The sequence below is a fragment of the Salvia splendens genome, chromosome 14 (genome assembly GCF_004379255.2).
Source record: "Salvia splendens isolate huo1 chromosome 14, SspV2, whole genome shotgun sequence".
Taxonomy (NCBI): Eukaryota; Viridiplantae; Streptophyta; class Magnoliopsida; order Lamiales; family Lamiaceae; genus Salvia; species Salvia splendens.
The window spans coordinates 29,147,911-29,161,240 of record NC_056045.1 but is presented as its reverse complement, the minus strand read 5'-3'; the positions used below and the strand labels follow the sequence as shown (position 1 = coordinate 29,161,240).

At 41.0% G+C, this 13,330-nt stretch overlaps 3 protein-coding genes across 3 annotated transcripts; 1 reads left to right on the top strand and 2 right to left on the bottom strand.

Annotated features, from left to right (window-relative positions):
- The first annotated feature begins 337 nt into the window (after positions 1-337).
- Positions 338-3,662, top strand: LOC121763301. The gene is made up of 5 exons (XM_042159295.1): positions 338-462; positions 835-2,644; positions 2,721-2,922; positions 2,998-3,200; positions 3,278-3,662. Exons 2-5 carry the CDS (start codon positions 838-840, stop codon positions 3,361-3,363), a joined length of 2,298 nt encoding a protein of 765 aa, XP_042015229.1. The 5' UTR covers positions 338-462; positions 835-837; the 3' UTR covers positions 3,364-3,662.
- On the bottom strand, positions 3,599-7,933 carry LOC121763299 (DNA replication licensing factor MCM6-like). The gene is made up of 14 exons (XM_042159294.1): positions 7,339-7,933; positions 6,659-6,852; positions 6,376-6,565; positions 6,234-6,308; positions 5,855-6,084; positions 5,652-5,766; positions 5,501-5,575; positions 5,238-5,378; positions 4,930-5,133; positions 4,627-4,844; positions 4,422-4,528; positions 4,204-4,335; positions 3,981-4,111; positions 3,599-3,902 (listed from the first exon to the last, which is right to left on the bottom strand). The coding sequence occupies exons 1-14, from the start codon at positions 7,852-7,854 to the stop codon at positions 3,771-3,773; spliced, it is 2,460 nt and encodes an 819-aa protein (XP_042015228.1). The 5' UTR covers positions 7,855-7,933; the 3' UTR covers positions 3,599-3,770.
- A 1,104-nt stretch (positions 7,934-9,037) lies between these two features.
- On the bottom strand, positions 9,038-11,447 carry LOC121763302 (L-type lectin-domain containing receptor kinase S.4-like). The gene has a single exon (XM_042159296.1). The coding sequence runs from the start codon at positions 11,199-11,201 to the stop codon at positions 9,129-9,131; it is 2,073 nt and encodes a 690-aa protein (XP_042015230.1). The 5' UTR covers positions 11,202-11,447; the 3' UTR covers positions 9,038-9,128.
- Positions 11,448-13,330: the final 1,883 nt, after the last annotated feature.

Here is a 13,330-nt window from a genome sequence, read left to right as displayed (position 1 = left end):
TATTAATTTGGTGAAAATTCCGTGTTAGCATAGCTAAATTATTATATGTTCAGGTTCAATTTAATTTATGAATTAAATTTTATTTATTCATTTATGAAAATGCAATATAGTAGTACCAATTAATAATAATATAATACCAATAGTATTTGTAAAACTTAACCTAATAAAATCCATTAATCAACACTACTAATATTGATATGATATAATTTCAATAGCTGCAGCAATATACTTTAATTAAATAATCAATTTCCATAATACTAATAATGATAGTGTATTTATTTTTATATTATTCTAATAAAGGGCAAAAAGAAAAATAAAAAAGTGGGTATCCGGTATTCCCAAACCGGCTCATTACCCTTTCTTTTCATACGGAAAACCTAATCCCTCTAACTCGGTTAATCTCCTCTATCCAAATCTCGAATCGATTCAGCAAAAAGCAGTATTTTTTCTTATCAATTTCAGGTAAGTTATTGAAAACCCATATTCCGCATCTTTTCCCATTCATGATCATTATTGTATTCCTAAACCCGATATGACAACATCTGCATGTTTCAGAACTCAATTCGTTTGTTAAATTCAATAATGTGTGTTAATTGGCCAATTCATATGAAAAAATAACGAAACTTGCTCGAACCCATCTCCCCTCTTTCCCAATTCGCGTGTTGTTTCGTAGTTTTATTTTTATCACAATGAGGGCACTTTTGCAATTCTGGAATTGGTCTATTGTCTTTATTTTCCTTTTGTTTTATAGGTTATGTCATGATTACCAGAGGATATTTCTCACATACTATTCAAAGATTGAATTTTTATACCTTGGTTTGGTGGTTGTTTTAGGATATGGCTTCGAATATGGAGCCGGTAGCGGTGAATTCGCAGAAGCATGACCCGGCATGGAAGCATTGCCAAATGTTTAAGGCTGGGGATAGGGTTCAGCTCAAGTGTATATACTGTGGGAAGATTTTTAAGGGAGGGGGGATTCATAGGATTAAAGAGCACCTCGCTGGCCAAAAAGGGAATGCTGCCACTTGCTTGAGGGTTCAAGCCGATGTGCGGATGCAGATGCTCGAGAGTCTGAACGGGGTTGCTGTGAGGAAGAGGAAAAAACAGAAACTTGCGGAGGAGATGTCTGGTTTTGGCAACCCTGGGAACAGTATTGTTGAAGTAGTGAACAATAGTTGTGGTTTGAATAGTGATCTTGTGCTGCTTCCTGTCCCAGAGATGATTGAGCATGACGGGGAGATGGATGTGGATGGGGACCGAGAGGATGGTATGAGCGGGAAAAGCAGTGTTAGGAAGAAGAAAGGGAGGGTCAGGAAAGCACCAGATGTGCTTAATTCGAGTAATGCATCTCTGGTTGTTTATCCTGCTGGGAACTCGAAGAGGGCTAGTTCTGTCGTTAATATGGCAGTAGGTCGTTTTTTCTTCGATGTTGGGTTGCCTGCAGATGCTGCTAATTCTCCTTATTTTCAACCAATGATTGATGCAATAGCTTCTCAAGGTGCAGGAGCTGTTGGCCCTTCCTACCATGACCTTAGGAACTCGATTCTGAGGAATGTGATTCATGAAGTGAAATATGATGTTGATCAATGCACCACAGCTTGGGGAAGGACTGGTTGCTCAATTTTAGTAGATGAATGGGATTCGGGAAAAGGTATAACCTTTGTCAACTTTTATGCATACTGTCCAGAAGGTACAGTGTTTTTGAGGTCGGCCGATATATCTCGTGCAATAGATTCTGCAGATATCCTTTATGAATTGTTGAAGGAGATAGTGGAACAGGTTGGCCTGAAATATGTTCTGCAAGTGGTAACCACCATTGAAGATCGATATGTTATTGCTGGGAAAAGACTCACAGACACTTTCCCTTCTATTTTTTGGACCCCGTGTGCTGGCCATTGTATTGATTTGATGCTTCAGGACATAGGAGAACTGCCCAGAGTGAAGATGGTTCTTGACCAGTCAAGATCAATATCGAGGTATATCTATTCCAACGCTGATGTCATAAACATGATGAGACGGTACACATTTGGAGTGGATTTAGTTGATATAGGAACTACACGATCGTTTACAAATTTTATGACATTAAAAAGGATGATCGATATCAGACATAGTTTGCAGTCCATGGTCACTTCTGAGGAGTGGATGGAAAGTTCTTACTCGAAGGACCAAGAAGCTTATGCAGTACTAGACACTATTAGCAGTCAATCATTCTGGTCTTCATGTGCCTCGATAACACGTTTAATAGATCCACTTCTGCGACTATCAAGGATAGTCAGAAGTCAAAAGATGCCTGCCATGGGATATGTCTTTGCGGGGATGTATCGAGCCAAAGAAGCTATTAAGAAGGAGCTTGGCACTAAGGAAGAATACATAATCTATTGGAGTATCATAGATCGCAGGTGGGAACAACTTCAAAGGCATCCCCTTCATGCTGCTGGTTTTTATTTGAACCCTAAGTTCTTTTACAGTCTTGAAGGAGACGGACATTTTCACATTCGGTCACTAGTATATGATTGCATAGAGAGGCTGGTTCCTGACCAAAAGGTCGTGGATAAAATTATGAAGGAAACAGCCGCTTACCACAGTGGTGCCGGAGACTTTGGGCGGAAGATGGCAATCAGAGCTAGAGAAACTTTACTTCCCAGTGAGTCTCCTTATTGTTACTTGATGTATCACATTCTGCAACCATCTTATTATTTCCTCGACTTTACTGTTTTTAGCTGAGTGGTGGCTTACATATGGTGGGGGATGTCCAAATTTGGCTCGCTTGGCTATCCGGGTTCTCAGCCAAACTGGCTGCTTAATCCAGCATAAGCTAGATAAAATTTCTCTCGAAAACTTGCATAAGAGGACAAATTCGTTGGAGCATAAAAGGCTTGAAGATCTTGTCTATGTTCAGTACAACATGTCCTTGAAGCACATGTAAGCAGAAAATCCTCTGTTATAAAATGTTAAAAACCAAAAGTATGTATAATCATATTTCTACTTAATTCACAGGGCTTCGGGTGACAAACAACACGAAGGTGTTGACACCATTTCTTATGAGCACATCGATTTAGTTGAGGACTGGGTAACGGAGAAGGAATTTTGCTCAGATAACCCTGCAAGAAAAGGATGGATGGATGTTGATCCACCTGCTGTCAATGTCAATGCTGTGCAATTAGGCTCACAGATTGACGATGTTCAGGCCCTTGGTGCAGGTAAGCGAGCTATCGCTATAAATCTCTGTATGATGTGATCTTTTCTTTGGCCTCATTATGATTTTTCGATCTTGCAGGTTTTGATGATTCAGAAATTTTTGAAGCAGCAAATGATAGTGAAGAAGATATTGCTAACAAGAATATAGGGAATGAATCATTATAGTCTTGCCATTCGGAATGGATGGGTATTTATAGTTTGATCGAGAGCACTAATAAGATGCGTATATGGCTTTAACTGAGTCTATCTGCAATCTGGAGTTCATACGAACTCGTGCCTTGTTGCAATCATGTAGAATAAATAGCGTAGCGTGTGCACTGAGTTAGATTCTTATTTGGCATAAGGCTGCCTGCAGGGGCTCGGATCCGAATCCATCGCGAATCTATCTCCTCTGCGGCCATTGTAATATTAAGTTTTCATATGTAAAAAGTTTCATATCAGTACATCACTTTTTATCCAGGAAATTCTTCTCGAATCGATCTACTCTACTAAGCAAATAATAAAGCATTTTCACCGTGTATCTCGGCATTACTTGTAGTAGTTACCAAGCTCCCTTGTCAAATGCAAACTAATCAATCTACTACATAATTTGGAGCCACTACTAAAATTCTGTCATCTCTTGAAGGCTTGTTGCTCTCACCGTCTGCTCCTTCTTCTCTTCCATCTCCCACAACTATTAGAAATCCTTCCCTCCGTATCAAGCTCTGCACCGAAACAAGCCGTAAGAGAGAGCAAGCAAGAGAGAGGGTTGTGATATATATAAATATCAAGGTTATTTTTACCTCTATAATGGCCTTCACTTTTTTTATTTCAGCTGCAGCCTCGTCCATAGTGGTATAATTGTTTTTCTCGTTTTGCTGACTAATATACCACTGTATCAACTCCCTCTGTCTCAATCCGGCTAGCCCAGATCCTACACAAGCCACAAGTATATCATTAAAAACAGGACTGGATTTGGTTCTTTATGAAAAAGATATCTATTTTGTGGTGAATATAACCACCCACCTTCGCGCGTGAGAGTATCGTCATGTTGTCGAAGTCGCATGATAAGTGCTCGAGTAACCCTCTGAAAGTATTCATCAGTTATTACTAGTTTCTTTCCTTTCTGGTTTTCTGCTGCTGCTTCAGCTGCATTTTCTGCATAATCATTATATAGAAAGATAAGTTACTTGCATTTAGATAAGCCCAATACGCATCCTTCAAATGAGTAAGTCTCGTCTCACCTTGACCAGGAGCATTATCTTCGTTGCCACCACTACCATCGTCGCCATCATGACCATCATTTTCCTCTTCCTGAAACTCAGAAAGGTCGAGCTCACTTGACTCCACACTGCAAGAAAATCAAATGTAACATTATTTACCGAGAAATGAATTTACTAGAGCATTAGGCCACTTTCTGGCAAGAAAAGTCTTTGCTTAATTTCTGACCTGATTATTGATGTCTTGAGTAATCTCACAGCAAGACGCACATGGCGAGTTTGAACCTGGTTATCTAAGTGAGACCTTGCAATTGCTTCTGAGAGCCTGATCAGAGCCTCCAGTTGTCTCACTGTCATGCGATAAGCAACTCTACTACCGGGAGTAGTGTCCCCTCTGCGAAGGGCAACATAAGATTCCACCAACAATTGTCTAGCTTCAGGGGTCAGCTGCAAAATATTCAAGTATGTCAAGCAAAGACATATTGGTTCATGCAGAACTATAGTCACATTAATGACGAAACAGGAGGGAAACCTTTGGTTTCAGAGTCTTTGCATATGAGATGTAGTGCTTTAATTGTGTGGTAGTAAATGCTGGAGAAAGTGCATCTTCACGCTTTTGATGGACTCTCACAATATGGTGAGCAATATGGTAATCAGTCTGATCGTCTGGATCATCAATCATCACATACACGAGATCAAACCTTGAAAGAATGGCTGGAGGAAGTGCCACATTATACTGCAAAAGATATAAAGGACAATAAGTATGCAAACTATAGCAAAGTTGGGAGCATTCAGTAGCATGTAGCTATACCTAGTAGCCAGATACAGTTACATGTTTACCTTCAAGGGTTTAGTCTTATCATAACGTCCACCTGTGGGATTTGCAGCAGCTAAGATTGATGTTCTTGCATTTAATGTTGCTTGTATTCCAGCTTTAGTTATGCTTATGGTTTGTTGTTCCATAGCTTCATGAATGGCGACCTTAAAGTAAATTCACGATTCAAACATAAGAAGTTAATGGCACAAATTATTGATGTAGAATTGTAGATTAGCTGCCTCAGCATTGAGGGTGGGTGAGGAGTAAAATATTTGGTTAAAATTACCTGATCTCTTGTATCCATCTTATCAAACTCGTCAATACAGCAGATGCCATTATCAGCAAGCATCAGTGCACCAGCCTGAGAGCAAATGACAGGAAGCATATCAAGATAAAAATGTCATATAAAAAGTCCCCAGCCCAAAAGAAGAACATACCTCAATGCAGAATTCACCCGTCTCTGGCTCTTTGGCCACAGTAGCAGTAAGCCCTGCTGCAGAAGAAGATTTCCCAGATGTATAAACAGATCTTGGAACTAGGCCTGCTGTGTACCTGAAAGGAAAAGGAAACATGGAGATGATTTGAGCAGTGGAATCAACCAACAAACTCACAATAAAAACCAAACTAAAACAATACACACTTGAGGAATTGGGACTTTGCACAGCTGGGATCACCCACAATGCAGACATTGATGTCTCCCCTTAAGTTGATGCCTTCATGTGTAACTTTATGGACACCACACATAAGCATTAGCAGAATTGCCCGCTTTATATCTTGGTGACCAAAAATTGTTGGTGCAATGCTATCAACTAGCTTGTTGAAGAAGTCAGGAGTATTCCTCATTCGTTGTATGTCATCTAACTCTTCTGCCTGCAAGATCAGTCAAACAGTAGAGAAGATAGTTTAGAGTTGGATACAAGAAGATGAGTAACGAGATAGCTATAAGGAAGATATGGTATTCATTGAATATGAATAGTCAAGTGTTACAGATATATAATGTTGTAATTTGAGAAACTTACTGTGAACTGCTGACTAACATCTTCATTAGCATCTTTCTTTTTTCTGATATCAGTATCCCTTCTGCCATCAGAGATCTAGTATGGACACAAATAACATCCTTATTAAAAATGGAATGATAACTATGAGCGTGAGGTGACCAACCTGTACAGAGTTGGCAATGAAGCCAAGTCGATAGGATAGATCTCTCACGCCCAAAGCACGAAGCCCCTTGACACCTTCTTGGCCAGCCCTGGCCTGGCTGGAAGATTCTCTCCGGCACTCTGCTCTCTCTCCTGGAGATGCTAATGCTAAAATATCAGGCAGAACAACCACAGAGCCAGTGAAAACAACCCTGCAATGGTATGGCATGAAAAGGACATGATCCAATTAATGACCATCTTCTAGATATGAGCATGAAAGAAATAAATTTCCAAGTGATCCATACGTGTCTCCTGCCCTGGCCTGTTCAACAATGTCATGGCGAAGGATGACATCAAGCGACCTTGGAAGAGAACCCGCAGGTATTTCCTTAGAACACTCCTGCATTCGGACTCTCTGCCAGTCCGTAAACTTGCTCTCTTGCCTCAGCAAAGCCCAGTTTGTCCGATTTTGACATGTTGCATTCATGCATATAATTGGCTGCAGATCAAGACAAGTGCACCAAATTAGTCTACAACTAAGAGTATTAGTATCATAACAGGTACATCTAAGAAAAAGGGGAATTTCAGAGTAGTGTTTCTTGATACAATGTATACATTATGCTGGTCTAAGATAACCATGCAATTTGTTGAAATTCATCAACAAAGAGCAATGCAATAAACTTGTTATCAATTGAAAACACTAGACCCCAAAAATGTGAGAGAGAAAATAACGGCGCAAATAAACCAACAGTAACTTAATCTTTTACAAAATCCCCCAAAGTTACAGAAATGATTCATTATACTGCAAATATAGTTAAAGCTACTTAGAGAAGTCAAGACAAACCATACGCACAAAAGCAACAATATAAATATAGATCAAATACCTAATTTACGATTTCAATTTTTAAATTTCACGAGGCTAAACACCAATAATCAACGCTAAACAACAAAATATAGGCAAATCCATCCGTTCCATTAAACAAACCTCGGTATACTTGAACTGTTGCTCGACGTTTTTAATAACGCTTCCGCATTCCAAGCACTTAAAGGTGCCCTGGAGGAGCTCAGGCCGGACCTCGCTGGTGCGGGTGACGACGCCGCTGACGGCGACGAGCTTGCCGATCTCGGCGGTGGCCAATTCCCTGAGCTTCTTCACCAAGGGGAGGTTGTAGAAGGCGACGTTGATGTCCTTGTTGGGATTGTCGTCGGCGATGAAGGCAGGGCAGAGCTCCATGATGAAACGCTTGCAGGCGCTCTTGAGGTAGGGCTCGAAGCGGAGGAATTCGTCGGAGACGGCCCGCTGGAGCACGTCGTTGAAGCGCATCACGTGCGAGAAGTCGATGTACATGGTGTTGGAGTCGTTGGTCCGCATCGCCTCCACCTCCGCCTCGTAGTAGGCCTCGCCGCCGCCGCCGGGGTCGCGGAAGGTTTTGAGGAAGTCGAAGAAGACCTTCTCGACGTGTACTGCTTTCTCGTCCACGCAGTATCCATTGCCCTCCATTTTTTTTTTCTCAGTGAGGAAGAAACACTATCCGATCTTGAAATGTTGCAAGGAATCGATTAAATGGCGGTTTAGGGCTCCTCTGGTTATGGCGGGAAAATCACCATAGAAATCCCGCCAAACGTAGTCAAGGCCAATCTCTTTACTAGGGTTTTTAATTTTATTTTTATTTTTATTTGATTTGATTTAATAATATAAAATTAATATTTTATTTTACCTTTATAATTTTTTTGTATAAATAATAAAATGTTTTAAACAATAGATTAGCATTCTAATTGGCTCCTAAAACAATCTTATTGGTGGCTCAAGATATTGTAATTATGGTTTAATATATTTTGATTTGGAATATATACACATAGGACTATTTTTTATTAAAAAAACTTGGAATATTATTGGAATTTTAATCAACCTCTAATCAATAATTAATTACTAATGTGGGCTGCTGCTGCCCTCCGAAATTGTAGCATGCATTTGCAAAACTAGAATTGGATGGTACAAATTTGATCGAATACTCTTAAATTGGGTTTTATCCAGTTCAATGAAATTAATTGTTTCTTTAATTATATTTAATTATTTAAAACCTATGACACAATGCAATTAGCATGTACTAGCTAGTAGCAAGCAACGTCATCACCACATTGCATACTAAAAAAAGATTTCGTTTACACTATATATTCATAGGTTTTACACTTACTTTTAAACATCATAGTTAAACAATCAAAATTCACGAGCACTACGAAACATCATAGTTAAACAATCAAAATTGCAAAGGACAATGATAAGTTGTTAGGAAAATGGTGTGGCATCACTATTGCCATCAATAGTGTTGGTTGAAAAGGACATAAGATTGATTAATATTTTGCTTTTTTTGTTAGGTGACATGCACTTAGCATTAAAATTCAAAAAAAATCCTAACTATCTAACTAGATTGAAGTAATACTTTAATTCAATCTATGTGCGGGTCATAGATTTATATATTTTGAGATCAGATTTTGTTAGTTAGTTGATGTTGACCTAAGCATAGTAGTTCACCTCATGAAAAATATTTTAATGAATATCATATTTTAGAATTTCATACTACATGAATGATAATCTCTACGTCCGCCATGAAATGTCTCATTTTACTAAAACCAGAAGAGATCGCGGGCCGATGCACGCGAGCCTAGTCGCGTAAAAACCAAGAGAAACCAACATTATCTATATACAAATATGAGCTTATGATGTACATAAAAAGTTGTGACAAAATGATCAAACTAAAAGCATACACTTCACAGCTATGAAGTAGACAATGGCGAAGACGACGAACCAGCTTCAAGATCCACGTCCCTTTCGCCATCACAAGCCGAGGACCATGTGCTCACTTTCTCAAAGTTGGACGAGGAAGGATACGAATTAGCATAGTCCTCGAATCTGGGGCTGATTCGCCCTCCACTATCAAACTTCTTGCTGCCATCATCAGATTGATCGGGCGCTGCCATCTCTTGTGGCAGTAGGGCTTCGCCTTCCAAGTATCTCAAGACCTGCCTCGTGCTAGGCCTCCTTCCGGGGGCGTTGCTGGAGCACATCAGTCCCAGTTTAATAACAAGGACGGCCTCAATCTCATCGTACTCCCCTTTCAATCTTGAATCGACGATATCAAGAATGCATCCTTCTTTCCACTTGTCCCACACCCAATCCACCAGCACCAGCTCTTCGGGCATGGCCTTCGCCTCAATTGGCCGCCTCCCACAGACGACTTCCAGCAGCAGTGCACCGAATGCATACACATCCGAGCTTGTGGTGGGCTTACCTGTCTTGGTTAGCTCAGGGGCTAAGTAGCCCAACGTGCCAACCACCTTCGTGGTGCTTGGGTTTGCTCCGTGCTCGTACAGCTTAGCAAGCCCAAAATCCCCAAGCCTGCCATTCATTTCAGAGTCGAGCAGAACATTGGCTGCTTTGATATCCCTGTGAATCACCGTCTGTTCCCATTCTTCGTGCAAGTAAAGAAGTGCGGAAGCCACATCCTTGATGATCTTGAACCTCTGATCCCAAGCTAACACAGTTGCAGGCTCATCATAAATGTATTTATCCAAACTTCCATTCGGCATGAAGTCATAAACAAGCAGCAAATCGCTCCTGTGTCGACACCAGCCCTGCAAAGGCACGAGACTCCTATGCCTAAGGCGACCAATAACCGCGACCTCTGTCACAAACTCCTGCAACCCCTGCTTAGAATCATGGATAATCCGCTTAACCGCTACTTGCTTATCAGAGCCAGGCAATGTCCCTTTATAAACCCTACCAAAACCACCAAACCCGAGAAGCCCTTTATCCCGAAAGCCCCTAGTTGCTTTCTTGAGCTCGTGATACGTTAACCTATGCGGCCCTATGTCAAGCTCCCAAGATTCAACCACATCCCTACTCTTAACCCTCTTCACTGCATACAAGGCTATCCCAACACCAAGAATCAAGAAAACAGCAACAGATAAGGAAGCACCTAAGGCCACCCTCACCCGGTTCGACCTTGAACCGGGCAATGAAGGCAGCAAAGACAGCTCAAGGGGCTTTACCTGCCCATTCAACATGAAACTCCATCCAGAAACATAATGTGAACTAGCAAGCAAGCCTGTTGAAGCAGAGAAGCCCACATACATATCCTGCAAAAAAATTGGGGAAAGATCCACAGGCAATGCAAGAATTGGGGAACTAGGTTTTGATGATGACAGAGAAAGAGTGACATCCAATTTCTCAACAATGGAATCATAATCAATCCAGCACTGAATCAATCTACCACTCTGCAACCTAATCCATTCCTTCCTCGAATTATCCCTACTGAAACAGCTAGCATCAACAGAGGCATTTGAGATCATGCTATTGAGATCAATCCCAACATGATTGTCACTAATATCCCTAAATGCAAAATCCTTCACAGTGTCGAACTCAACCGCCAATACATGGTTTGAAATTTTCCCAATATTTTTGTCATTCATGAGCCCTAGATACTGACTCGGAAGAGCCCCCTCCAAAGCCTTCGATTTAGCAATTGCAAAAGCGAATCCATGGCCGCCCAATTTCTCATACTCGGGAACTATGGCGAAGGCGAAAGCAGTCGAAAAGGAGGAAACTTTACCATCTGTGGAGTTCTTGAATCGAATTGGGGCTTCGTAGAAAGCGTGCCCCACGAATCTCGGGCTTGTGTCGGTGAGCCTGAGCAAGCCGCTGCGCTCGATCTCAGCGACGCCGTTTAGAGTGATATTTGCGCCTGCGTCTCTGAAGCCGTGGAAGGTGAAGTCGTCGTCAGCTCGGGAAAGATCCGAGCTTGAGAGGAGAAGGAGAAGGGTCGAGAAAAGTGCAGAAGCTAGCACCATCTATGCAGAGAAAAGGGGAGTGGGAATTCAAGGTGAGATTTTTATTGGCATCATTTGTTTGTTTTGGTGTTGTAAATGTTCAAGAGGTATGGGTTGTTGATTCTTTTTACATGTGAAATGTCAGAGGACTGGGAGGAAAGAGGGTGGAAGGAAGTTCATTGCGAGGATTCGATTTCAGAGATGGAGAAATGTGGATGATGAGTTTCATGTGATGAAAAGAGCTGAGAAGAAGAGGTGAAATTGCATCATAGTTCAATTAATGTGTGTGGGAATGCCCCACGCCCACTCGAGTGCGAGTGCCATTCAATTTCAAACTAATTAGGCCATCCACAATAGCAATAGTCCAGCAATAGCCTAGCCACAAACTCATCATGTCACATCATAAACACTAAAAATCCTCCTCCAACATCATCAAAACAAGCAAATAGCCCAGTCACATCACTCAAAATTATATAAAACAAATAATTAACAATCACACAAAATACGGAATTAAATTTACCACACATATACGGGAAAATTCAATAATAATATTAAAATTTTAAAAAGTACATTAATTAAAAAAATACACTTCATTAAAATTAAAATAACATTACAACATCCTCATCAATGAGTTGTCCCACATCGAAAGTGGAATATAAAACATTCAAGGATGTCTCTATAAAAGAGAAACAACCAATAATGAGTTTGTCCCACATCGAAAGTGGAACATAAATCATTCAAGGATGTCTCTATAAAAGAGAAACAACCAAGAATGAGTTTGTCCCACATCGAAAGTAGAACATAAAACATTCAAGGATGTCTCTATAAAAGAGAAACAACCAAGAATGAGTTTGTCCCACATCGAAAGTGGAACATAAAACATTCAAGGATGTCTCTATAAAAGAGAAACAACCAAGAATGAGTTTGTCCCACATCGAAAGTGGAACATAAAACATTCAAGGGTGTCTCTATAAAAGAGAAACAACCAAGAATGAGTTTGTCCCACATCGAAAGTGGAACATAAAACATTCACGGATGTCTCTATAAAAGAGAAACAACCAATAATGAGTTTCATAAAAAAAACATTAAATGAAAAAAAATTAAAAAATCCGCTGGTCGATGCGCTTGGCGATCCGGAGCGCTGCAATAGCGCCGAGCGGATCGCCTAGCGCCGTGAAACCGCCGAGCGCTCGGCGGTTTTTAATTTCGAAATCCGCTGGGTGGTTGCAATGGACCGCCTAGCGCCGGCGCTCGGCTAGGCGGTGCGCTAGGAGCCATTGCGGATGGCCTTAGTACCATAAAATTGTGTGGTTTATGTGCTATTGGTGTCATTGGTTGTCCATTACATGCTTTATGTTGAGTTTATAGAAATAATTGACTCCATTTTATTTTGTGTATTTATTGGTTGTCCATTACATGCTTTATGTTGAGTTTATAGAAATAATAGACTCCATTTTATTTTGTGTATTTAAAGAGCTGTGAATTGTATTGTCGTTGGGGTGCAAATAAGGGTTAAATAGTTGCATTTATACGAGACTGTTTGGGAAGGTTCTAAAAACAAAACATTAATGGCTTAATCAGATAATAGTATCATATATTGATATGGAGTTCAATTATAAAATAAAAATGTAGAAAAAATTTCAATTACTTTATGCTAAAAGAGAAGCTGAGGGCATACGCAATGGGCGGACGATGGCACGCCCGATGGTGCGCATCGTCCGCGCCATCCATCGTCCGCACCCATTGCGGGTGCGCGCCATAGGGCGCGGACGATAGTCGCGCCCTATACTTCGGTCGCGGAGGATAGCGCGGACGATGGCCATCGTTCGCCCCATTGTGGAGGTCGCGGGCGATCAACCGCGGACGATGGCACGCGGTTTCGTTTTTTTATAAATACCGTTCATTTGTAACATTTCATTTCACTCGATTTCATTTTCGAAATTTACAATTACATAATTACTACGAAATGGATTCAAGCCTCAATAGTCCTACGTTTAGCGCATGGGGGCATTGGCCGGGTACAGAACCCGGCGATTATCGTTCGTTCGACACCAACGCTCATTACGATCCCGATCCCGACCGCGTACAAGCGCAAGCGTGAGCAACTCCGCAAGCACTGGGATCAAGTCAAGAAGCAAGTGAACTTGTAC

Coding starts and splice junctions, on each gene's coding strand:
- LOC121763299 (XM_042159294.1), bottom strand. CDS start 7,854: ATGGAGGGCAATGGATACTGCGTGGACGAGAAAGCAGTACACGTCGAG. Junction 5,134..5,237: donor ATAAGACTAAACCCTTGAAG/GTAAACATGTAA, acceptor TATCTTTTGCAG/TATAATGTGGCACTTCCTCC. Junction 3,903..3,980: donor AAGTGAAGGCCATTATAGAG/GTAAAAATAACC, acceptor GTTTCGGTGCAG/AGCTTGATACGGAGGGAAGG.
- LOC121763302 (XM_042159296.1), bottom strand. CDS start 11,201: ATGGTGCTAGCTTCTGCACTTTTCTCGACCCTTCTCCTTCTCCTCTCA.
- LOC121763301 (XM_042159295.1), top strand. CDS start 838: ATGGCTTCGAATATGGAGCCGGTAGCGGTGAATTCGCAGAAGCATGAC. Junction 2,923..2,997: donor AACATGTCCTTGAAGCACAT/GTAAGCAGAAAA, acceptor CTTAATTCACAG/GGCTTCGGGTGACAAACAAC. Junction 3,201..3,277: donor TGTTCAGGCCCTTGGTGCAG/GTAAGCGAGCTA, acceptor TCGATCTTGCAG/GTTTTGATGATTCAGAAATT.